Raw genomic sequence first — 26,381 nt, 5'->3', positions numbered from 1 at the left:
TGACTACTCTGTTGACGGTCTGTCGCTGTCCAGCCCTCGCTGGGCTGCCTCAGGTCACCTTGCGGCGACTTGTGGGCTTCAGGCCTGCTCCCAACCCCTTAGCACAGGCACAACAAAGGCTCGTGTCAGGCCGACTGTGACTTCTGGGGACAGCACCCAAGAGAAGGGGCTCCTGGGGGTGGGACAGTAATGGGGCCTCTGTTGCCCACAAAATGAGCATCTTATTTGTCATAAAAAGGCTCAGAACATGGAGCCCCTAATCTGGGAGGCAGTGAGCTGGACAGGGACGACCGCAGGCTCCGGGGCAGGCACCCTGGGTGGCAATCCCAGCTCTTCCTGGTTCTGGTCATGTGGGCCTGTGCAACTGGCTTGACCTTCAGAGACTCTGTTTACGCCTCTGTGAAATGGGACAATCATACCCACATTGGGGTGGCTGTGAGGAGTCCACTACATCATTCACACCGTTAGCGTTGGACACGTGTTGTTCTGTTCCGTCTAAAATACTCAAGCCTTTTTTCCGAGCTCCTGTCCCCCAGACAATTCCCATTCACCATGAAAATGTCAGCTCCACGAGGCCAGGGATTTTTGTTTTGTTCACTGCTGTATCTTCAGCCTCCAGAACAGTCCCTAGCATATATTCGGTACCATAAATATTATTATTAAATATCTGTGGCTGACTAAGATCTCCTGACAGCTTTGCAAAGTGGGCCACACAGTAACAACGCCCTCCTCCTTCCATGAAATCACAAAGGGAGGCCCAGAGTGTGTGGCTTTCCCCAAATCACATATGTGGTTGCTAACCACAGGAGGCCTCGGGGCCGGGAGCATGTCCTGTGGGTCTCTGGACACCTGGGGCCAGAGTGACAGAGCCGGGTGTGTGTGAGCCTCCGCAGGCCAGCAGTATGAGGGGTGCTGGCAGAGACGCCGGGCTTCCCTCCCAGCACACCAAGCCGCTCTATCTATAGTCCACTCCGAGCCAAACTGCAGGTCAGCCTCCTAACGGGCCTCTCCAGGGTGGGAGAAGGCACATTTCCCTGCTGCTTACAAGTCCCTGGGGCTCACAGGCCCTGAGGGGTTCACCCTAAACTGACTGAGTCAGTCCAACACTCCAGGAGCTTCAGGAGGAAGAGGAGAGCCAGGCCTCTGTGGGGCAGGCAGTGAGCCTGGAGGGCATGAGCACCATGCAACCCTGTGCAGTGACTTTGCCTCCTGTCTGAGGACAGCATCTGCATGTGTGAGCTGAGTGTGATAAGAAACTCCTAAACTGGCCTGGCCCCTCCCATGTGGGGGCGTTCAAAGGAGAAGCACCTGGTTCATCCAGGGGGCCAGAAGTGTGAGGTTTCCGTGATATGAGAGTCCCCAGCTCCGGGAATCCGCTCCCCTCTGCAGGGGAGGACCCAGTACCCTGACCGCCCTCTTCAAATCCACTCAGTCAACACAAGGGGTGAGTGACAGCAGCCCAACCCAGGCGCATCTGGCTTAACAGGGACAAATCCTCAAGTCACAGAATGTTCAAGGAGAGAGCAGGGGGACTTTGGTGGGGAACTGCTTCCTGTCATCACCCCACTTCACCCCATGGGAGGCCTGGACTGGCTCTGACCCTGATGCCATTTCCTCTGACTCCAGCTCTGCTCAGCTGGGTTGCTTGGGTTTGGTCTCGTGTGGACTGGAGACACACGAAAGGCCAGGGCACCTCAAAGTAGAGGGTCAGCCCAGAGGTGAATTCTGGACAAGGGAAATGTACCCTCTCCTTGCCCTGGCAAGTCACATAGTCTCCAGTCCTCTATTCCCCGATCTGTGAAATGGGCATGTCACTTGCACCCACCTTCTAGGGTTATTGCGACATTTAAATTCACAAAATAAGATAATGTATTTAAACCAATTAGGACACAATTTGGCCCATGTCCTAAAGACTCGGTAATCTTTAACCGGTTTCCACTCATCATTCCAGGAAAACTGCCCTTTCTCAGCAGATCCCTGGTTCTCACCCTCCGGCCCTCTTTTTCACAACACTAGTTGATACTTGTTTGAATTCTCCTCTCTCAGCTCCCTGACCACGCCCCCTCCTCTTGCTCTCAGCTCTCTCTCTCACCATCTCCTCTTCTTTCTCCTGCTCCTGACCTGTGGCATCTCCCACAAGGCCCCGGGCACCTGACCTCTGCCAACCCCCCCACCACCATCCTGGGGACTCCCGGACCTCCGTTCTCCTCTCCCCTTAGCAGAGCACTGCTGTGCCTGTCCCACGGCCACCTACTCTGGCTCCCTGTCACATTTCCCATTTCTGTTGGTGGGACCATCTTCTCTTGCCCCCCAGGCTCCAAACCCTAATGCTCTGTCTCTTTCACTCCCATATCCAGCTGTTAAGACCTTTTGAGTTTTCCTTCCACCTCCAATCCCAAAGCAGACCTGGCCGGCCCCTGAGCAAGGCTCTCAGAGTCTTCCTCCAAATGCACCCCACTCACACCACGTCTTGGCCAGCTGGCAGCAGAGCGGTGGGTTAAGAACACAGATTCTAGAGCCAGCCTGCCTGGGTCCAATCCCGGTTCTGCCACTGACTGGCAGTCAGACCCTGGGTGTGTCACTTAACCTCTCTGGGTCTCAGTTTCCTGCCTTGTAAAACGTGGATGGTATTAGTGCCTTTTTCAGAGGAGGTACTAATTGTTGTGAGGATTAATTAGTTCGCATGCATAATACCACGGAAGTGCTACTGGACCTTTGCCATTATTATAATTACCTGTCTGTCCCCTGCCCTGGCCTAGAAGAAACCTAAGAGGGAGGTTTGCCGTGATAGTTCAGTACCGCCACAGCACCCAACACGGTGCTCGGTGCCTGGCTGGCTTGGAAGACATGGCTGCTGGATTCAACCGAATAATTTCTGTGAGGCTTCAAGAGGTGCCTCGGAAGAGAGGAAACGTGGCCTCGTTTTCCTGCACAAGGCCCTCCCTCTCCTGCCCGAGAGGCCTCCCAGACAGTGGCCCCTCTGAGTGGCTGCTGGGTACGTGGGTTACCCTAGGGCTCGGCGGTGGGGAGGCCGCTCGCTTCACAGGCCCGTTGCGTGACATGCCTCGCCCCCTCCATTAATTCTGCTGTCAGTCAGTCACGGGCAATCTGTTCCTGGCTGTGGAGAAGAGCCTGAGCTGCCCAGCCATCCTGGAGGGCGACCGGGCTGGGGCTCAGCCTGGGAGGGGGAGATGCGAGCCTCCTGGGCCCTCCCCACGACCTGCACCCTTCCATCACACCCTCACCTCCTCCAATGGCTGAACAGTGAGCCCAGACCACAGGGCCTGGCTGCCTTCCTTGCCATCCCTGAAAAGGCTGGGTTCTGAGGTGCTGGGATCCTAGGGTTGAGGGTTGTGGGGGGTCAGCTGCACCCCCAACAACCTCTGGGCAGTGGGGCTAGAGATTCCAATTCCTTCCACCCTGTGAGACTTGAATTGCCATGCTCTCACATCCCCAACCTTGAATTTTCCCTCCCTTTTTCTCCATATCTCTCCATTCCAATCATTATTACCATGCCCCTGTCTCCAGCAACTGCCCCCCACCCCGACCTTCCAGCCTTCCCTGAGCCCCCTTTAGACTGTACTGCTCCCCACAGACAGTCCTCGCATTCCCCACCACTCTAGGAGCCCCAGGACCCAGCCAGATATGTAACAGGTTCGTTTGGCTGGAATGCCTATTTTGCCTCCAGTCTCATTTTGCACAATTATTTATCTATCTAAAATAATGTGTGCACATCTGTGTTCCCCATGATCAGACTATAAGCTCCCCTGAAGATGGAAATGCATATGGGGCCGGCTCAGTGGCATGGCGGTTAAGTTCGCACATTCCACTTTGGCAGCCAGGGGTTCGACTGTTTGGATCCCGGCTGTGAACCTATGCACTGCTTATCAAGCCATGCTGTGGTAGGCGTCCCACATATAAAGTAGAGGAAGATGGGCACGGATGAGAGCTCAGGGCCAGTCTTCCTCAGCAAAAAGAGGAGGATTGGCAGTAACTAGTTAGCTCAGGGCTAATCTTCCTCAAAAAACAAAAAAAAAGATGGACACGTGCAACCTTCCCTTGAAGGCTGCACAGCTGGAGGTGTGGGGTCAATCACAGAGAAGGTGTTTGGTACCACCTGTGGAATCATCTCTGGAACAGACTATGGCTTCTCTCTCCCCGCCAAGAGGCAGGAAAAGGAGCCACCTCATCTCCTGGATTAGCAGCCTAATAGGGAGGGAGCCAGGGGTGCCTGGAGGCCACTCCTCTGCTCATCCTGCCCTGTTCCCCACCTCACACACCCTGTCAGCAGCCACTGTGAGCAGGGTCCCAGGGAGCCCATGCCAATGCCACCAGGCCTGAGGTGCCTGTTCTGACGTCCCAGTGTTCCCGTCAGAGTGGCCAGCAGAGGCCCAGCTTCCTCAAGGCTGCAGGTGAGCCCCCAGCCAGCGTGCCCACCAGCCACAGCAGTCACCAGGAAGTCAGGCTGGGTTCTCGTGACTTAAAGCAGACCAATCCCATCCTACGTGCCCCCCCTCCCCCGGCACCTACCACAATCTGTAATTATGTGTTTCTCTGTGTCATTATTGGATTAGTGTCTGCCTCCCACCCTAGCACATAAACTGCACGAGGTTGGGTGAAGGGTGACGACTTTGTTTTGTTCCCTGCTGACTTCCCAGCATCCAGTGCAGTGCCTGGCACACGGTAGGGAGTCAATTACCATTTGGGGACGAAATGCTGAATTTGGTATTATACACACCAGAGCATTCCTGTGTAGGTTGTTTCACGTGAACTTCAAAGCAGCCCTATAGGGGTAGGTAGACACTTAAATGCCCCTTTTACAGAGAAGGAAACTGAGGTTCAGACAGGTCAAAGTTTGCCCAGGTTTGACAGAGCTTTCTAGTCACAGAGCCAAGATTAGAAACCAGGTATCTGGTATCTACGCTCAACAATCTACGCTCAAAGATGATGACGACAGCTGATGAGCACTAAGAGTAGGCTTTGTCGCATCATAAAACTCCACGAGTTCTTTGCGCTCAACCCCTCACCCCCATTTATGGCAACTTGGCTGGCAGAGAGTATCCTGGGATCCTGACTCCCAGAGTCCCTTAACCAGGAGTTGGGGTTGGGGGGACGAGGCCACTTCTGCCTGTACCTAGAGCCACTGTCTCACCCTCTCCTGCCTCTCCACTGGGAACAATGAAAAAGACAGGCTGCTGAGCTCCAGGCCAGGGCACTCCGACACCCACTGGGTAGAATCCCAGCCGCCTCCCACCACTCCCATCCTGGGGAGGTTCCCACCCACGGCGATGCCAGAGTGGGAGGAAAGAGGCGGGACGGGGAGGGGAGGGCTGTGAGCAGATGAAGGGCAGACCCCGCCCACGGAGGTGGAGGGAGTCCCGAGTCCACCCTGAGCAGGACCACTGTGTGCAGCTCCAGGAGGACTGCTCACACCAAGGTGACCCGTGCCTCCTGCACCTGTGCTGTCTCATCTCACCGGTCATAGTCCCCATTGCAGAGGGCTCGCACAGGAATGGAGAAAGTTTGCCAGACTGGGTTTAGGGTGTTCTTCATGACCTCGGTCTTGTGGCAGATGGTGAACCTGGCGAAGAAGAGAGGGAGGCTGTCAGTCAATCCTGAACCCAAAGGAGGCAGAATCCAGGTCCACAGAGGGGCCGCTGGTTAATCTCTTCAGTTGCCAGACATGGAAACTATGGCTTCAGGAGGTGATGAGCTGCCTGTCACTAGCAGCATCCTTGCCATATGGAGCTCACATTTTAGTGACAGACCATAAAATAAATGAGGAGAAAAATAGACTATCAGATGTCCCAGAAGCCTGTCCTGCCACATGGAGGGGCAGCCAGGAGCCAGAGTGAGCTGGGGGCAGGGCTGTCCCCCGAGATTTCCCAGTATCTACCCAGCTACCTCCTGGCTTGGAAAGGTCACCCAGGAAAGAGCCTGGGCTCTGCCCGTGCCCACACAGCCTGTGCCATTTCTTCTCTGGCAATTTTCAAGTCAAAATGTCATTCCTGTCACCGCGGCTCAGCGTCTCTCTCCTCTGCTCCTTCTCGCCCACCCACTGGAGTGTGGAGATACGTGTGGGAGACCTCCCCACACACCCAGAGCTGGTGACGAGGGCAGGAACGGGGACGGGGAAGGAGGGCCACAGCTGCCCCTGGCTGGGGCAGGCAGGGCAGGAAGAGGAGGCTGGGGGGCCAGCAGGAGGGAGACTCAGGAGCAGCAAGGGGGCAGTGAAGGGAGGGAGGTCTGCCCTGTGCAGAAGCCCTCACAAGGCTCCAGAGACCTCCCGCCTGGAACAGCCACGGGGACCTGCTGTGGACGCTCCCAGCTCCCCATCTCTCTGGAACCACTGACTCCTGTCTGCCTCCCTTGCCAGCCAAACTTCACCACCAGGTCTTCTAAGCTATTAGCCTGATTTACTCCCTCCTTGTTTCTTCCTGAACCCTGCGTAGTCTGGTTTCTGCTTCACTCTTGCCTGAAACCTTTCTCTTTGAGCTCCCCAAGCTCCCCCCGCCCCTCACCAAATCCACAAGCCCCTTGACTGCTGCACTTGCCATGGGGGACCAGGCACCATTGGTCCCTGTGGTCATCTTACCACTCAGCTCAATTCATTCTGACACACACACACACACACACACACTCGGGGCATGGTGTGGGAGAATGTTTACCAGCGGGGTCAGACTGATGTGGGCTTCAGCCCCAGGGCTACCACTCACCAACTGTGCAGCCCTGGGCAAGTGACTTGCTCTCTCTGAGCTTCCCTCTCATTGTAAAATGGCGGTAAGAACAGTAACGCTGCCAGGCCCTGTTCTAATGACACGTATTAACTCATTAATCCTCCCAGCACCCCTGTGAGGGCTGTGATGATATCTCCATTGTACACACAAGAAATTGAGCTGCGGGGGGTCAGGGCTGCGCTGTCCAGAATGGGAGGCACTAACCACATGTGGCTATTTACATTTAAATTAACTGAAATAAAATGAAATTTAAAATTCAGTTCCTCAGTCGCACTAGCCCTCTTTCAAGTGCTCAACAGCGACGTGTGGCTAATGGTGAGATACAGAACATTTCCATCCTTCCAGAAAGCTCCACTGGGTTAGAGACTTGCCTAAAGTTACACAGCTAATAATTGGCAGGCAGCCCTGCTCTCCATCGTCACATCCTTACCCACAGATGAGTGATTAGGATTGAAGAAGACAAGGTCGGGGCAGTGCCAGGAGCCCTGTGGATGCTTCCTTCCCTTTCCCTCCTGGCGTGGCAGACGTGACATCTCACTCTCCCGGGCCCCTCACTGACCATCCTCCAGTCTTCCTCCTAAGTAGGGGTGTCTCCCAAACCTTCTACTCTCCTCCCCTCAAACCCTGGGTGACCAACCTGCTCTCAACAGTTCAGCCTCTGACCCGCCACCTGCCCATTCTCAGGTGCCCATATACTGGCCACCTCTTGGGTGGGGGCCTCTGGCTTGGTTTCTCCAGCTGCCTTTGGTGTCCCTGCTGGAGAGATCCAGCCCCAGATATACTCCCATCGCCTCCCCCATCTGACCAGCTCCTTTGCCATTTTCAACCCTCCAGGTTCCCAGCCTCTCCACCACCAGGGAGCAGCTGTGACTTCGGTCCCCTGCTGAGTGGGGTCTCCGCACTGCCCTTTTGCCCCCGTCCCCCTCCCCTCCTCCTCCCCTGCATTTCCACAGCGCAGCTTGCGCTCAGCACCTCCCACCTGTTCAACGTGTCAGTCACGAGCCTCTCCCTCTTCCCCGCCCCCTCCCCATCCATCCTACACATGCTCTGCTAGAACAATCACTGCAAACACTTTGCGACACGCCCCTCTCCCTCTCCAAAACCAAAATCCCTCCCTCCCCATGGCCAGCTGGCCCTGGCCACCCGGAGCGACCCCGCATGGCCTCGCTAGAGGGGACCCGTGTGGACGTATCCGTGGGCACTCAGAACATTGCTCAGGCCTTTTCCTCCCTCCCTCAAGTCAAGTCAAAGTCAACAAGAATTATTTTAAGAAATCCTGCTGGGAGTCCTTTGCAGAGACAAAGGATCCTTTTGTTATGCAGATGATCACACCTAATTTCCCTTGTTTTGTACCTTCAGGTTTAAAAATCAGTTTTCCCTAGAACTGAAACACACCTCCTCTCCGCCGCTCCCCTGTCCCCCCAACACACACACACACACACACACACACACACACACACACACACACGCTCACACACACACTCACTCACGCATACATGCTGCCCTCTGCCCAGGGCCCACTGGCTGGGCACACGCCTCCTCTCCAGCCCCTGACGCTTCCCTGCCCCTCCCCCGTGGACCCATTTCCTTTCTCTCCTTCAAAACCTGCTTCCAAGTCTCCTTCTCCAGCAGCGTTTCTCTAATTAACCTCCCTGGCCCCACCGCTTCTTCCCTCGTTCTGCAGAATCCTGATTCTGGCCATAAGTGGCCGCTGCCTCCCAGAGCTGTAGTGCTTAAAGAGACCGAGGAGACCATCTAATGCAACTGGTTCATTTTACTGATGAGAAAACAGGTCCAGAGAGGGAGCATAACTTGCCCGGGGTCATACAGCAGGTTAGTGGGGAGGATTAGGTCCCCAGACCCTCAACCTAGAATCTGTCCCTCTGTGTACACTGCTGACCTACACTTGCTAACATGTTGTGTGTTTCTGTCATGTCACGTTGTAGGGGTGGGCTTCTAGATCAGGGAGAGGAGAGGAGGAAATGGGGGCTTCAAAGACGTGCGGAGTTTGGAAGGAAGCCTGTGGCAGAGTGTGGGGCCGGGTGGGAAAGAGGGTGCAGATTGCCTCGCCGAGTGTGCAGTGGGGGGACAGGTAGCTGGGGGTGTTTGGAGGGCCATGGTGGGGGAGGGCTGGGCTTGGAGATATGGAGTGATTTGTGTGGAAGAAGGAAGGGGCTCTCAGAGGGGCCTCTCACTCCTGCCCTCGCCCTGGTTTTGTGCACTCCCCTACCTCCAGCATACCTAGCACCCACCATTGCCGAGACCCTCAGAATGGCACCACTGGCTCGCAGGCTGCTCCCACGCCCACCACCCCATCCCTGGGCCAGGGCACCACCCTGGAGCCTCTGACTTCCACCCGAGCCCCCTGCCCTCTCTAGAGCAGGAGCCCCAGGGTGGTACCCGGAAGAGGTGGCCCAGGCCACCCCACCTGGCAAGTCACCACAACTCCGTCCAGCCCCAACCCCAAAAGGGGAGTGAAGTGTTGCCAGAGAACTCACGTTCCATCTTCGTTGCTTCTGTAGAACACCAAGAAGGGGTCAGACTTCCCAAAGAAATCTTTCTTGTCCAGCTTGTTGGCACAGAACTGCATTGTGGCGACATCCTGGTGGGTGGGAGGGAGAACAGGGGTGTGAGGCAGGAGGAGGCTGGAGGGCGCCCCAGTCCCTGTGGAAACACAGCCTCAGGGCCCTGGAAAACCTGAGGCTTCAGAGCACCAGGCTGGTTAGAGAGGATAGCAGCTTATGTGTGCTCCACACCGACTTGGGGACAGGCCCTGGGCTGACACTTCGGGAGGTGGGACGTTCAAGGTTAGGCATCACCAGTAACTCTCGAGAGGCCCACCCAACTCTCTAAGGCAGATGTAGCTGGACCATGACCCGTCTCACAGCTGAGGAGCCCAAGGCTCTGAGCAGGAGTAAGTCCCCCAAGTTCGCCAGGCAGAGCGCTGGGCTTCTGACTCCCCTGATGGCCAGTTCAGGGCCGCGCTCACCCAACACAGCCCTAGAGCACAAAGAAGTTACCCAGGCCTTGGTGAGGATGGCTGGACCCCTCCCCTCCCATGGTCCCAGCTCCTTAGCTCTGTGGCCGGCAGGGCTTTGGGCAGAGATGCCCCCACATCCTCCCCTCCACCCTGCCCCGTGCGGCCTCTTCAACCTGAAAGCTCTGAATCCTGACAAAGCAGCTGCCAACTGGCCAGAGCTCAGCACTCTGTCCTCCGGTCCCTGGGGCCTGGCCTGCCCTCGAGGGCCAGAGCCTGTCGGGAAGTCACCTAGCTCCCTCACGCTGCCCCCTTCCTCTCAGTGGGGAAGAGAGTCTATAGAAATCAGTGTCCTACAGCCCAGTGAGGACCAAAATGGCAGCAGAGATGAAGATGCAACCTCCCACAAGCTTGAAGGACATGGTCAAAGCTTGGGGAGTGGGTACGGTATAATAGTTAGGAATATGGTCACTGGAGCCAGGCTGCCTGCTTCAGTTGCATCCCTCACTAGCTGTGTGACACAGGGCAAGTTACTCACCCTCCCTGTGCTCAGTTTCTTCACTATAAAATGGGGGTACTGGCAGTGCCTACCTCATAGACTTGTTGTGAGGATGAAAGGAGTTAATATGAGTACAGTGCTGAGAACAGTGTCTGGCACATACTAAGGCTGTGTGTGCAAGCTATTATGATTATCTGGCCTCTTCCGCCCCCCCCCCGCCACATACAGTGGGGGCCTCTGTCCCTGCCCCACCCCCACCCCCCCCACCTCACACCCCTCCCCTCAAGGAATCTGACAACAGCAAGCAGAACATCCCTCCATTCGCTCATTCATTCATTCAACAAACACTTATTAGATACCATCTGCGCTGGCTGGTCACTGAGCTCATGGTTTTATGTCCTTCTCACATCTAACCCTCAAGAGAATCCTTTGTCGCTTTTTACAAATGAGGAAGCTGGGGGTCAGAGAAGCTGGGTAACCTGCCCAAGATCCCCAACTGGTCACTGGCAGAGCGAAAATCTGACACGTGTGAACTGATTTCGAAGTCACGCCTCCTCTAGCACACGGCTCCGCCTCCCGGAGAGAGCACATCGCAGTTCCCGAGGCCGGTTCCCCATTTCCTGGGACTCCGGCTCTGGGAGAGAATGGGCAGGGGCGCTGGGCCGTGGCTGCCCTGGGTCGGAAGTGCCTCCTGCAGGAAGGGTCGGAGGAGGCAGTGCGGAGGGACGGTGGCCACACACGAGGTGCCCGGATGATGACGGCTTTTGTGACGTCCCTCATCATCGCCCACCTGAGAGGGAGAAGGAGGCTCCCCTGGGGGCTTCCAGGAACCTCCTGAGAAATCTAGGGCTTCAGACCCAGCCTAAGAGAACGGCTGACGTTCTGAGCACTTACTAGACGCGGGCTCTGTGTTAAGCCTTAAGCCTTCTCGCTACAGACATCGTTTCATTGACTCCTCATAACAGCCGTAGGAAGTAACTCCTCTACTCTCCCCATTTATCAGATGAGGAAACTGAGGCTTTTAGAGGTTGCCACACACCCAAGGCCCCGCGGTGGGTAACCAGGCAGTTAGACTTCAGGTCTTTCTGTCTCACCCTCCCAGAAAGATCTCAAGTCACTGTCTCTCCCCAGGAGAAAGTTCCAATCCATCCCACCCTGGAGGGAGGGAGCACTTTAAACGCCTCCCTGGGGAGCCCCATCCCACCACCTAGAAAAAGGAGGAGGCCGAAGAGCTGCTGGGCTCCTCCCAGAACTAGCTATTTAATTTGTGGGGCCCAGAGGAAAGGGAAAATGTGGGATCCTTTGTTAAAAAGTAATAAGAGGGGCTGGCCCTGTGGCTGAGTGGTTAAGTTCTCGCGCTCTGCTGCAGGCGGCCCAGTGTTTCGTTGGTTCGAATCCTGGGCATGGACATGGCACTGCTCATCAGGCCACGCTGAGGCAGGGTCCCACATGCCACAACTAGAAGGACCCACAACGAAGAATATACAACTACGTACCGGGGGGCTTTGGGGAGAAAAGGGAAAAAAATAAAATCTTTAAAAAAAAAAAGGTAATAAGAAATTTCAAGACAGTGACAGCAGAGCATTAAACCAAGCAAAGGCCCTTGTGATTGCCCAGGTCGCATACCCATCGGGCGGGGCCTGGCTCCTCCCTACAGAGGCAGCCGGCAGTGGCATCAGAAAACACTGAGGGGACCGGACTCTGCTGAGGAGAGCAATGGGGACAGCCTGAGCAAGGAACCCAAAGCTCTGAGATCTAGTTAGTCCCAGCCGTCCCTCAAGCTCTCTGAGCCTCAGTTTCCTCATCTGTAAAGTGACGTGCTGGGCAGGATGACCACCGCTGTTCTTTTAAAGCTGGGCAGTTTAGGCTTCAGTGCCGAGGCCACAGGGAGCATAGTGGGACGGGGCGGCAGCTGCGGAAGGCTGGCACTCAGGGGACAGTGGGGAACCCAGGGCCCCTCCAGCCTCCCAAGGACATGAGCTTGGTTGTGTTTCCAGATGTGGCCCCACATATCTGGAGGTCACCTGTGTGACACCTGCACCTGAATGAACACAGGTGAGTCGCATGCGACAACCTGTACCGGTTAACCATACACACATACATTTGCAACAACCAAGACAGAGGCCACAAAATCCAGGGGCGGAAGCTCTTCGTTTCCCTTCCTAGGAGAACCCCTCGAGGCCCTGCAATCAGGAAGGGGAGTAGGAACGTTAGAAAAAAATTAATGCAGAACTTAATGGACCACAACTGCCAGGTCCCTTCAGTGCTCCAGTGGGAGGGCCAACGTCCCACAGAGCACCTGACTGGGAGAGAAGTACCACAGAGCCAAGGCCACCTGGTTGGACCCCACCTCTGCCACCTACCAGCTGAGCAGTCTGGGGCAAGCAACTTAACCTGAGTCTCGGTGTTCTCCTCTGGATAAATGGAGTAATAATGCACCCGTGAGCCTGCTGGGAAGACCAGAGGAGATGGCCTATGTTAAGTGCCAGTCCATGGTGCTAAGCAGAGAGCAGCTGTAAGAATGGGAGCCAACACTTGCAGAGTGCCATCTACTGCTGGGATGACCCACATTAAATTGCCAACATTCAACACTTGTTTACCTACAAAAATGGCAATGTAATAAAGTTCTACTTAATATGCGCCAGGCACTGCTTTTCCTTCTATTTATTCATTTAATCCTCTCAACAACCCCAAGAGGTAGGTGCTATTATTCTCATTTTAAAGATGAGAAAACTGAGGCACAGAGAGGTGAACACCCTTGCCCGAAGCCACAGCTGGTAAAAAGAGAAGCTGGGACTGGAACAAGACAATCTGGCTCCAAAGATTAATAACTGAGGTTCCAAATGATGACCCCCAAATCATCAAGATAAGTTTAATTATGTTCTGTAGCCTCAGTTTGAGAAGTCAGAGAAGTGTGAAATCCATTTTACAAAGGCCTCCTCCACGCAAACTAGTTAAAATAAAAAAAAAAAAAGACTGGCTCTGAAATTCAGCTAACTGGAAAAATCCGCTAGCGAGCCACCCCTTATTCCCACTGATGGCAAATACCTGAGGCTTTGTTGGGGGCTTATGGCGTTGCTCAACTTGATCTGCCCTTCCTAACACAATCTAGACCCAGGGACATTCTCCAAACCCCATTATGATAATCTGTATTGTTGTGCCATTGTGAATCCACGGGAATAAGACAGATCTTCAGAGAGATATCTAGGCTGTAACCAAGGCAAAGTGCCCCCTGATGGATGCACACCTGATGTGGAGTCCTTGAGACAAGTTGTCTGGGGACTGTGTTTTGAAGGTGGCTCTGAATTATACCAACAGTCATATGAACATGGCTCTGACTGCGCCCCTTAAATGAGGGTTAGTGAATGGATGGATTGTTGGTGTAGTGTGAGCCCAGGAAGAGGCTGGGGAAGCGGCATTATGATGGACCGGGCCAGCAGGATTCGGGAGCAGCAAATTCTGGCTGAGGGTCAGAGGTCATGCTGTTCGACAGCCTCAACCTGAGGGTGGGGCTCTCTGAGCACATGAAAAGCTGTTCCCGAACCAGAAGCGTCTCTGAAATCAACTGCGGAGAAGATAAAGCAGCTCCTGCAATATATAATTTCCTGCAATTTCTGCCTTTTCACCCTATCCTTTAAAAAAACATATTAAGTTCTTCTAAAACAGCAGGATTGCCTCAATTTGCATCTCTCCGCATGTTAATCAGGCTGCTTGGGAGACCACAGTGAACAGTCTTTCAATCCAGGGGGGCCTGGCCCACTCTAGCACATAGCTCTCCCTGACTCAGAAGAGGGCTGTGGAGGTCAGAGGTCAGGTCCGGAGGTCAGCAGGTGGGCTGAAGGCCGGGAGAGGGTGGCAAGGCCCAGGAGGGGAGAATGGAAGGCTGCTCTGGTTTGGGTCTTGCTAGCACCCCCCAGGGTTAGAACCAGAATAAGGAGAGTGAAAAATGTAAGGGGTGTCAAATATCTCAGTAATCAAAATAAAAATTTTAATGTGATATTTTGAAAAATCAAAATCAATGCAAAAATCCACGATAAATAAAATATCAAAAATTTAAATAAAGCCATTTTACAAATGAAGAAACTAAGGCGCAGAAAGGTCAAGTAACTTGTCCAGGGTCACAGAGCTGGTGAGCAATGGCACTTAGTCTGGATCCAGAGTCCAAGTTCTTAAACACTTTGCCCTGCTGCTCACAAGCCCACGTGGAGGTCAGGCTGGTTCTTCTCTGCCATCTTAATGACCGACTTCTTCAACAATCCACTCAGCTGTGCATCTGTTGATTTGGTCATTCAAGGCTGAAAACTCCAGTTGGCCATTTTCCCTCCCACTCATTAAGCCTGTGTGTCTAGGATACTAACCAAAATCCACCAACTAAAGTTCAAAAGAAAAATGGAGCCATTCGGCTACGAGGATGTTCACTGCAGTATTAATTATATTCTTTCCTCTAAGAGAATAGATTCAATAAACTATGGCCCATCCATACAACAGAGAAATAATATGCAGCTATTGGATACATGTTTTCCAAGAATATCTAATGACATGGGAAAATAAATCAGGACACCATATTCTACTAATTATAAGAAAAAACTCTATACACGTACACCCAGAAAAGAGGCTTGGAGGAAACACATTAAAACGTCAACAGTGATTGTCTCTGGGTGATTTTTCTATTTTTTGCATCTCCAACTTGTCCACAATGAACATGTCATTGTTTTAGCATGAGGAAAAACATTTTTGTTTGGTTTGGTTTGAACGAGAGAAATGATTTCTAAGACCCAAAAACTATGAACTAATTTTTAAAAGAGTGATGTTTGCATGCTGGTCACTCACATGCTGGACACACAGCCGTGTAGCCACAACATGAGTCTTCACTAAACATCAACCTGCATCCCTTTGAGTCTCAGAAAACCTTTTCCACTTTCCCCCATTTCACTTTACCTCTATTCCCTGGACACTGGGTTCTCCCTGAAGCTTGTCTTTAGAACCATGAGAGCTCTGATTTCGTCAGTATCCAAGGCTGGTAATCTCCCGTTACAAGGTTCTGCACAATCTTGCCCCCACTCCCACCTACCCCCTCGCCTCTCTGACATCACTCACCGCTCTTCCCCTGCCCCAGTGCCTTTGCATGACCTGTTCTGTCTGCCTGGCCCCATCTTCCCCCAGATAGCTGCAAGGGCTCATTCTCTCGCTTGTATGTTTTTTGGCATATTATATAGTATTATCCACAAATTTTCCTCCAGGATAGTAAAGAGTGCTATGAAATATTTGTTATAAAAAAGAGGCAATGGGTCTGACAGGCTTGAGAACCACTGCTGTACTGTGATTGCTGGTTGGCATTTCTGTCTCTCCCAGTAAATTGGAAACTCTGGGAGGGCAAGGACTGAGTCAAAGCATATTTGCTGCAATGAAATGAGTACACGAGCAGGCTGGGATATCTAAGGGGTGGGGGGCAGGTGCATCATGACGCTCAACTCCCTTGGCTTATGAGTGGTGAGGCACACTCTTGCCCGTGTGTGCGGGGACCTGACTGGGAGGCGGTGAGGATGTGCTCTCCTGAGCCAGGAAGTCCTGAATCCAGAGAGAGGCAGGTCTGGGTGCCTGGCAGGCCCAGGGGAAGCCAAGGGTTTGGGAAGAGGAGGGCAAGGAGCTCCCCTGGCCACGATGGCAACACCCCTTGCCTCTCTCCAGAAGCCCAGCCACTTGCCATGCCTGCTAAAGGCTACTGGCCCCACAAAGACCACAAGGCCCACGGCTGCTCCACGGACAACAAGGCTCGTGGCTCCGTGGGTGCGGGAAAGACTTCCTGAGGATTAGCAGTCCAAGAACCCCAGCAATCCTGGGCCACTTCAACCTCTCTGCATCTATAAACCCAGGTCACTCACACCTCCCCAGCCCTGCAGTGAGAACCAAACAAACTGTAAACATGAGTCTCCTGAGCTATGAGGACTACGCAAATGTCAGTCAGTGTCACATGGAATAACAACAGTTTACTGCTGAGCAAAGTTAGATCTCTGGTGATTCCGAGGCCCTTCAGGAGCCTAGGCTCATCGCTGTCAACATCAAGCACCACTGAACAGTATTTTGGATCTTTCCAGTAAGCTGGAACTTTCTCGGTATTTAAAGGCTAGATGTGCGAGGCTTTTCTATACCCTCTCACAGCCTGCAGGTGACCCGCTGGAATCCACTGTCCCCCTTTGCCGCCCATGCCATCCCCGCGGACAAAAGACGAGGGAGGTTTGTCCGCCTGCAGAAAGTATTCATTCGAGCAGGAAGCCCAGCCCTGGGGAAAAACCATCTCTCGGACTCCACCCTCTTCCTTTGATCCTCCCACCGAACGCTGGGCTGCAGCGACAGAAGCTGAGCCGTTCCGAGGTAATTATTTTAATTCAGCCAGATGCTGGGATTAGTCTCTTTTCCTCACAAGTATTCTAGGGAAAGTCAGAACTCAGCCAAAGAGGCCCCAAAAGAGGAGCTGACGATCGGGAGGAAGGGAGGGAGCCGTCCTCCCCCAGCGGCTTAAAGGAAGCGCTGCCGCCCTCCCTGGGTGACAGAGGGGAGGGAGGAGGGGGAGGAAGAGGAGGACGGAGGGGCCTGATAGTATTAAACGCCGGCTGTTTGCCAATCCCAGATACCTAGACCAATCATAGTGCCCAGCACTGCCTAGAGCTTTAGGATTTCCACAGCACTTTCACTTACATTAGCTTATTTAATTATAAACTAGGGGGGAAGTCACCTGCTCAGCTGGAAGCTGGGAGGAAACCGAATTTAGGCTTCAAGGAACTCAGATTCAGCCTTCCCCCAGCACCCACGAGGAGCCACAGCACCGTCGCCTTCGTGATCTCCTTTAATCCTCACAGCAACCCTATCAGCCCCAACATACAGGTGGAGAAACTGAGGCTCAGGGAGCTTCAACAGGAGCTCTGTTCTACATGGCAGCTGCGTTCTTTCCCTTGTCTGAGTTCCAGCAGCATCCAGATCCTCAGCACACACGGGAGTTTTCATAATCATCTGCTACGCAACATTTGGTCTGTGCTTCCGATTCTGTCAGTCCCAGATTCGTGATAGATCCTCCGAGAGCACCTACTGTGCGCCGAGCCCTCTGCTGGGTGGGGACATCAGGGAGGTCTGCTCCTACTGTCAAGTTTCTCTGACTCTCTGAGCTGAAGAGACGAGGAGAGAAACCAGACCGAGCAGCTGCGTAGGAGTTGATTTGATCACTGCTGTGCTGCCCTGTCCTGTCAATTCTGTGTCTAATTCTCCAACTGGAAGCCCCTGAAAGCAGAGTTTGGAAGGCCACAACCTCGTGGTTAAAGACCCTAGCTCAAGAACCAGACTGCCAGGGTTCAAAATCCCTTCTACTCAGTGGCTGTGTGCCCTTGGGCAGGTCACTTAACTTCTCTGTAAAATGAGGACCATAATATATCAGATATTATAGTATACCATACTACTAATACATCAGATAAATAAATCGATACATGTAAACCACTTAGCATAGTGTGTGGCTCAGAATAATTGCTCAATTAATATTGGCTACACCATGATACTTCTAGCCCAGCAGTTCTCAAAGTATGGCCCAGGAACCCTGGGGGTTCCAGGAGACCAAAGCTATTTTCATAGTAATGCTAATAAAACGTGGAGTTTTCTAGAGGTTACCTAACAGTGATATCACAACAGATTGTTTGTGGAAGCCGATATAAGAATCCAGCTCTCTTATGTGCAGCCAACATTAAAAAGAGTTACAACAATGTAAAGTAAGGCCTTCTTCTCACTAACAGACTTTTGTTCTGGAAAATATTTTTTCAGAAAAGACGTTAGGGACCAGTCCGGTGGCACAGGAGCTAAGTTTGCGTGTTCTGCTTTGGCAGCCTGGGGTTCACCGGTTGGGATGACGGGTGTGGACCTAGGCTCCATTTGGCAAGCCATGCTGTGGCAGGCGTCCCACATATAAAGTAGAGGAAGATGGGCACAGACATTAGCTCAGGGCCAGTCTTCCTCAGCAAAAAAAGAGGAGGATTGGCGGTAGATGTTAGCTCAGGGCTAATCGTCCTCAAAAATTTAAAAATTTAAAAAAAAGATGTTATTTCTGTTAACATGTAATGGGTTAAACTATTGCTATTTTTAAATATAATACATAATTTGAATTTTTTTCTCAGTTTTAATTTCTAATATAGCAAATACTGATAGCTAATGGCTGCAATAGTTGTACTGACTTCCCAGGAAGGTCAGAAAATCTTGTTTCTCCTCATCCCTCCCTCCACCTGAGCTGGACTCAGCCCCACGGGAAGCTGGGTTCCCAGGTTACCCCAGGCTTCGTCTCGTGCTCACACTCTGTCACTGCCTCCTCCTCTTCTCCCCAGGACCCACCATGTCCCACCCATGGCTCCTAATTAACCTAAGAGGCATGCAAACCTGGGTGGTTTGAGGGAATGAGCCCACGGTTTTAGAATCAGGCTGACCTGATTGCAGACTCCAGCTCCCCACACACACACATACCCCCAACCACACTCTCTCAGCCCCATGCAGGGTGTCACCTTACTCCAGAGCTAAAAGTGAAAAATGACAACTAAATGCCAAGCGCCCAGACTCCAAGACTGAAAAGGCCCTGCTGCTGCCAGTGTTGGTGCCAAGTCTCGGCTTAAGGACACGTGAGCGGTGGCCGTGATGCGAGTAGAAGGAGCCCTGGCATGGGAGCCAGGGGACCAGGGCTCCCAGCCTAGCTCTGCTGACTGTGGGTGAGTTCATTCCCCTCTCTGGGCCTCAGTCTGCTCAGCTGTACAAAGGGAAGGCGCCGTCTAGCTCTGATGTTATAGAATTCTATGACAGCCATGTCAGACTGAGGAGCCCTTCTTCCCCCACCTCCCTCCAAGGGCAACACATGGTCCTGGGGTCACAGGGAGGCCAGCCTGCCCACATCACTGCTCATCCCCCCCACCCCACCAAGTCCTGTCCTAGAGTCCCTCTGCCACTCACCCTACAGTTGCTGAGCTCCTCAGCGGACAGGATGATGGTGCCACATTTCTTCCCTGGGACACCACTGGGAGAGGAGAAGATGGAAGAGTGGAGAGTCAGACAAAGACAGAGACAAGAGCCTGCACACTCCCGGGCTCAGGCCCTCCTCATCCTCCCCTCACCCCACCATCCTGCAGATCTGCCCAAAGCCCCTGAGAAGACAGAGTCTCCTGAAATACTCGTGGCAGTGTGGCCTAATGCACCGCTTCCTGGGTCAGGCCCCAGGCCTGCAGCCACCCCGCTCCCTGCTCCCGAGAGCCCGCCAGGAGGGGCAGTGTCTCCAGGGAAAGTCCTCGAATCGGAAAAGCGTCCAGACTCACCCGGAGGCTTCTGCACCAGTGGTTCTCAAACTTTCCATCCAAAGACCACTTCTGTGGGCAAAAGACCTCATGGGCTAGCCACCCCACCCTGCTCCCAGCTGACCCCCAGAGTCCCAGAACATTCCAGCTCTGAGCTGCTCTGATTCATTGTGGGAGGGAGAGCAGCAAGAGGGAGCAAGGCAGGAGGGCTGGTGTCCTCTTGGTGGCAGCCCACCTAGGCTCTCTCCATGGCCACCTCCCCTTGAACTCCTTGGCTGGGGTCTCTCTGGGGAAGAGAGAGCCCGGCCAACCAGGGGGCTCTTCAATGATGTGGGCAACCAGGACATGAGGTCGGCCCACCCAGAGGATCCCCTCTGGGGCTCCACCCAGGGGATCTACACCTCTTCCCTTGGTCAGGAGGGACTCCTCCCCAGACACCAGCCCATCCCACTCTGATGTTTTGGACTAACCCGGGGGGGTCCCAGTGCAGCCAGGGGCCACTGGGAGGGAGAAGAAAATGTCAGGTTGTCCAGCAGCTGCGTGACTTTGGGATCATTACTGCACCTCTCTGAGCCTCAGTTTCCTCACCCATAAAATGGGTGTGATTGCAGTACCCATTTTACTAACTAATATGCACACACAGTGCCTGGCACAGAGAAGGCTCTCAAGGAGCATCGTTTCCCTCCCTGCCCCTTTTGCTTCACAATTGTGCAAAGCTGATAAAATCCGGCCCCACCTCAAGCCAGCCTTGGGGCCACCAGCATACTGTCTGTGGAACACACTTTGAGAACCACTGATGGAGCTCTCCCCAGTGCCAGCTCTTGGAGGGAGAGGCTCCCAAACAGAGGAGGCAGGGGAGCCGGCCCCCGGGGCTGATGAGACAGCCCAGATCTCTCCAAATCAGGTGAGCAGAGCAGGGGCTACATCTGGAGGGTCCCCTGCCAGCTTGTCCCCCTAGAGTTGGGCTGCTGAGCTGAGTACCCCAAAGGCCCTCCCACCCAGGTCTGGCCCTCCCTGGTAGTAAAGACACGAGATGTTGACCGGGGAGATAGAATTCTCACTCCAGCCTCCTCCGCCCAATGTTTCTCCATCTGTTCCTCTCTTTGCCTCGGAGCCCCTCTTCTATTTCTGATCTTTCCTTCCCTCCTCTCCAGCCCCAACCTGCTCGGTCTTCTTTTCTCCCTCCCTCCCTCCCTCTGATCTTTCTCGCCCTCCCTCACGCTTCTCTCCCTGACTTCTGCTCCCTCTCCCACTGCTGCTTATCTACTCCCCTTGTAAATTAGCATCCACACCCTTCCTGGGCTGTGAGCATCCCTGGGTCCCCTGGGGGCCCCATCCCACATCTAGCTTGTCTGGTGGCCAGTCCAGCTACTGGGACCCTGACTCCTGGGAGCCCTCAGCAAAGGCCAGTGGAGCTCCGCTTACCCAGCCAAAATGCTCCTCTGCGGGGGGCGCCTCCAGACTGGTCCCCCAAGCAGATGCTCTCTCCCCTGTCCCCACCAGGGTGAGTCCAACCAGGAGAGAAGGAGAGGGAAAGAGTGGGGAGGGTCTAGGTTGCCCATGTTTGCATGAGGCCAGCCAAAAGCAGGTGACCAGGGTGGGGTCTGGGGGAGTGAGGCTGGCCCACTGCAGCTGGTGAGCAAATGCAAAAAGTGAGGATTTAGCTGAATTTACTCTGTGAGGAGGAGGCCAACATCCAGCAGTGGAAGCAGCTGGGGGATGGGGGATGAGGGTGGAAAGAGGGAGAGAGAGAAGGGTGGGAAATGGAAGAAAACAGGCCAGGGAGAGAGGAAGGGGATGGGGAGAGCTCAGCCCCTGCTGATTCCTGGAAAGGACCCCTACCTCGAAGTCCCACTTTGCTCCCCAAAGTCCCATGAGCCACTGGGGCTGGGGATGCTCAAGCTCTAGCCTGGATGGGGGAGGGGCCCGCTACAGAGTGGCCCAAAGTGCCTGGGTCCTTGAGGAGGGACCCAGGACCCTCTAGCTCCCCCTGACCAGGGCTGAATGCAGTGGCGGGAGCAGGGACTGGCCCCAGACTCTGAGGATCCCTCTGCACAGCTGGCTGGATGTCTGACGGCTCCAGGGCCAGAGATGTCTGCTGACCTACCCGTTGGAGACAGCTGGCATGGGTTTGCCTGTCCTGGAATTCAGGCTGAATGCTCCTATCCTGTGGAGGGAGAGGGAGAGAGAGAGCATGCCATGAGCGGAGTACCTCTGTCCTGAGGGACCAGAGCACTTGGCATCCAGATTCTGAGAGATAGGTTTCTATTCTGGATCAAGTATCCACATAGGACTGGAAGCCACAGGCCAGGGGAGGGCGGGGTCTCCTTCCCAAACCTTTTTATGAAGCCCTGAGCAAGGTATGCTACCTCAGTGGGTCTCAAAATGTGGTCCCTGGACCAGTAGCGTTAGCATCCCCTAGGAATGTGTTAGAAATGTAAATTCACAGGCCCCAGCCTGGACCTAGTGGATCAGAAACTGGGGGTGGAGCCCAGCAGTTCTCCGCTTTACCATCAGCCTCCAGGTGATGCCGATGCCTGCTCTACTTTGAGAACCGCTGCTCTACTGGGAGCCTCAGTGTGGGCTGCGAAATGGGGGGACTGCTGAGAGAATCACATGAGATCACAGAAGCAAAACAGTGTCCGGCCCAGAACAGATGTCCAGGCAAAGGGAGCTCTTCGTAGGTCCAGCCAGGGACACAACTAGACTTAGACACAGGAAACCTTCGGTGGGGGAAAGAGGTCCCCCTCCTTCACCAATACCCAAACTCTCCAAGATCCTCCTTGCCCTTTAAGCTCAGCTCACTAGCCACCTGCTACCTGACGTCTTCCTCAGTACCCCCAGAAGGTGTGCCCCTCCACCAAAGGTGGGCCAGGCAACAGCAGGCAGAAGGCAGACCCAAGGATGCATGGGCTTTTGACCAGGCAGCTGGGAGCTGAGAGGGGCAGACACACACTCCCTCCAGAACCCCAAATTCTATAAGCCTCAGAGGCCCCCTCTAACCTGGGTTTGCTCCCCATTCTCGATAAATGAGAGGAATTATTATTTTCTGTGGACCCAGAGGAGGAGGTCTTTTTGGGGGCAGAGAGGCCTTTCTGGGGGCCCTGAAGTTACCGTACAGTTACTGGGGGTCAGACACAAAAGCCTGGGAGAGACCCCCCGCCCAACAATAACACATTCTGCAGCTACTGATCCTGGGGAGGGGACAGCATCCAGTGTGGACTTGGCGGAAACAAGCAGGGGGTTGGTGCCCCTTTTCTGCCCACCCTGCCCTGAACGCTTCTCCCAATCTGGGGGCCTCTCGTGCCTGGGCCCTGCCCCTGGGGCTTCCTGAGACACAGGGATGAGAGGGTCCCCTCCACCACCTGGCCAGCCCTGGCTGGTCCCTGAAGCCACCCTCAGGCTCCACTGCGAGAAGCCTTGGGATTCCTCATCCCAGAGTCTGCTCAGAGTAACAGCTTTCCTCTAAGAGCACTTGCGGCCCTACAATGCAGACTGTCAGGGGCAGGGTGAGATGGGGAGGGCCTCACCATGCCCAGTTCTGGCCTACAACAGGGTGTAGGTAAGTCGGGGAATGTGCTATGTGAGCAGAACCCTGGGTTCAAATCCCAGTTCTCCCACTTCCTAGCTGTGTGGCCTTGGGCAACCCACCTCCCCTCTCTGGGCTTCTGTTTCTTCCCCTATACAATGGTAGGAGTGGGAGATGGGAGTGGACTAGACGGTATCTCAGGCCATCCTAGGAATATGGGGCTCTAAGGACCGAGCCTGGCTCCCTCCAGGTTAACTGGGTTGAAAGCCCTGCAAGGGCAGGGCCTATGGGGTCTCCTTATCCCTCATCATCTGTCATGACTGGCCAACTGCTCTGCCCCTACCCTGGGCCAGCCCACAGCAGGTGTGGGTGAGAAGTTGGCCTATCACTGGGGAAGCAACCCAGACAGCCCCACTCCCCTCTACACTTACACGAGGGGCTTCTCCAGGCGGCTCCCGGGGGACCCCACGATCTCTCCAAGGGTGCAGAAGGCCTGGCCCAGGAAATCCTGCATCAGGGTACAGAAAAGAGCAGTGTCACCCACTCTGCTCACAGCTACCCACCTCCCCTATCCCCCGACCCCTGGACATGTGAGGGCTCTGAAATGACAGCATGCAGCCTCAGACACATGCTGTGTCACAGAGACTCAGAGTTTGGCATGTAAGAGACCTTCAGAACCCCTGGGTGGTCATGGGCAGACTCACGTGTTTGGATAAATCAGGACTCTTGGAGTCAACGTCGTATCTGCGGGGAACACAGAGAGATGGGGAAGGCAGCCGGGGCAGCCCGCCCAACCCTGCCTGGGCCCTGGAGCTGAGTCAGGAGTCAGGACGCCTCTCCCCCAAAAGCAGGCTCCAACACAGTGGATATTTCTGGAGTAACGACTGGGAGGCACAAATGGGAGCCTTCTGGGTGCTGGACGTGTTCTGTCTCCTGATCTAGGTGATGGTTACATGAGTGTAAACAGATGTAAAAATGCATCATGGGGTCTGTGTACTTCACTATATATATGTTATACCTCATTAAAAATTGAAAAAATAAAATAAACTTGCTCTGACCCCCGGCTGGTTCACAGGTGGCTGAGCCACCTTGCCCTTCGCTCCTGTTCTGCCATCTTCCCAGCTAAGGCTCAGCTGCCCGTGGAGTTCAGCACCTTGCCTTTGACCTTCCCTGATTGTTTCCCCTTGCCCAGGCCTGCCCTACCTGCCCTCAGGCCCGGTCACTCGAGAAGGAGGGAGGCGTTAACACCTCCACCTCAGCCAGGCCAGCTGCAGGCAGGCTGACCCACAGCTGGGCACCTCCCTTCACCTGGAGCCTGCTCCCTGGAGCACTTCCTCCAGCATCCCCCCACTCACCAGCTAGGCCGGGATGCCTCCTGCTGAGGGGCAGTTATCCTCATACCAGCCCCGTGCCCTGAGAACTTCTCTCTCCAAAATGTCACCAGGTGCCTTCTCTGCACTGGGCTGTTCTGAGTGCCCTCGGCCTCAAGCCCCCATCATTCCCTCCAAGGTCACTTCCTTCCACTGCATTTTTCCCTTTGCTCCCCTAGACCCCAAACTCTCTTTTTTTCCTATTCTGTCCACAATTCTCTGGGACATAGACCCTTCTAACCAGCCCACATCCCATAAAAACAAAAAATAACCCTCCCCGACCTGTTCAGCACACTAAAATGCCACCATCACCTTCACCGGCAACAGAGGGGCCCTCTGCATCTCTGCGATGAACATGCAGATGCCTGGAGCCCAACAAGCCTGGATCCCTCTGTGGGAGGGGGACACTGGAGGGGACCCTCTCCCGAACAAGCTTGGACAGAGGATGAGGTCAATGGGGACCTCCCGGTCACCTGCAGAGAAAAGGGCTCCCCAGAGGTAGAGCTAGAGTTGCCCCCAAGATCTTTCCTCAACCAGCCCCCAGGGCCAGGGAGCTTGCTCAGTGCTGCCCACACTTAACTGAGACAAATGGAGGGCGGCAGCTTCGTTCCCTCTCCTTACCTCCTTCCCATCTCCTGCTGAGGGCAGGGCTGGACTTCAGCTAATTGTCACTTGCATCCAAGCCCAGCCCTGGGCTTCCTCTAATATCACACCTCCCCCACCCACCCTGGTAAGGAGAACTCCTGCCCTAACCACAGGTCCTGTAGCCCCATCTCCCACCAGTGGGTTCCTCCCCCAGCTCCAACCTCAGCATCATTTTCCACTTACAGGTCAAAACGGAGGTTCTGCTTCTCCTCGAAGAAGTAATCCACAATGAATTTGCGTACAAAGTCAGGATTGAGCGTATTGTCGATGACTTCAGTGCGTCCGAACTGCAAGAGGAGATGGGTGTGGACCTTGGGGCCAGGCTGGTGGGGCAGCGGTGCACTGGGCTCGGAGCCTCTCAGTCCTGGCTGCAGTAATAATAGAAGCCATGCCTCTCCTGGCCCCCATCCCCATCCCCACCCCCAGTTGAGGTGAGAGCTGCTCCAACAGTGGAGACCCTCCAGGTTGTGGCTCCAATCGCCATCATTAGCTTTATTCTCCCTCTCTATCTAGGCTCCACCCAAGTTGGATGGTTGTGATACTTGAGCTGGCCCTTCACTTTCCCACCTCACTCCCTTTGCCTATGCCATGTCCTGTACTTGGCCTCCCCTTCTTGGCCCTTGGCGTGTCGTCCATTCCTTCAAGAGCCATTGTTAATGCTGCCTCCTCCAGGAAGCCTTCCCAGTTCCTCCAACCGGAGAGTTTTACTTCCCTCTGAACGGCCATTGAACTTGCGCCTGCCCCTGTGACCACCGTATGCTGACTGATTCCACAGTTAGGTGTGTACTTATTTGATGCCCTAATTATAAATGCAAGGGCAGAGACAGGGGCTGTGGGATCTTTAAAGATCCCCACCTCTTGGTATGCACGCCCTTGCATAATCCCTCCCCTTGAATGTGGGCTGGACCTAGTGACTCACTTCTAAGGAACAGCACAGAGCACAAGTCACTTCCAAGGTTGAAATGAATGACTATGACTTTTGCCTCGGGTACCCTCTCTCACTCTGTCTCGCTTGATCACTTTGATGAAGCCAGCTGCCATGTTGTGAGCCGCCCCAGTGAGAAGCTCCTGTGGCAAGGAACTGAGGGCAGCCTTGGGTCAACAGCCAGCAAGGAACCACGGCTGTCAGCCAACCCATCCCTAAGAATCTGAATCCTACCAACAACCACTGAGTGAACTTAGAGTTGGATCCTGCCCCAGCTGAACCTTGAGATGACTGAGCCCTGGCCAACGCTGTGACCACTGCCTTACGAGGGACCCTGAGATGGAGGACCCCTCAAAGGTGCAGCCAGATTCATGACCCTGTTGTTTCAGTG

General features: G+C 54.2%; 1 protein-coding gene across 2 annotated transcripts in view; it reads right to left on the bottom strand.

Annotated features, from left to right (window-relative positions):
* CPNE5 (copine 5) overlaps nt 1-26,381 on the bottom strand; it is an 86,055-nt gene that overhangs the window by 24,270 nt on the left and 35,404 nt on the right. The window contains exons 4-11 of one of the 2 annotated variants that reach the window (XM_014830986.3): nt 25,249-25,352; nt 23,755-23,794; nt 23,482-23,558; nt 21,629-21,688; nt 19,543-19,593; nt 19,184-19,247; nt 9,236-9,339; nt 5,477-5,581 (exon numbers count right to left, since the gene is read on the bottom strand). In XM_014830986.3, coding sequence (XP_014686472.1) covers nt 5,477-5,581; nt 9,236-9,339; nt 19,184-19,247; nt 19,543-19,593; nt 21,629-21,688; nt 23,482-23,558; nt 23,755-23,794; nt 25,249-25,352 — 605 coding nt within the window. The remainder of the gene's footprint in view (nt 1-5,476; nt 5,582-9,235; nt 9,340-19,183; nt 19,248-19,542; nt 19,594-21,628; nt 21,689-23,481; nt 23,559-23,754; nt 23,795-25,248; nt 25,353-26,381) is intronic. The other variant, XM_014830987.3, reaches the window with a different exon arrangement.

Source organism: Equus asinus, chromosome 8 (genome assembly GCF_041296235.1).
Source record: "Equus asinus isolate D_3611 breed Donkey chromosome 8, EquAss-T2T_v2, whole genome shotgun sequence".
Taxonomy (NCBI): Eukaryota; Metazoa; Chordata; class Mammalia; order Perissodactyla; family Equidae; genus Equus; species Equus asinus.
This window is presented reverse-complemented; position numbering and strand designations above follow the sequence as displayed.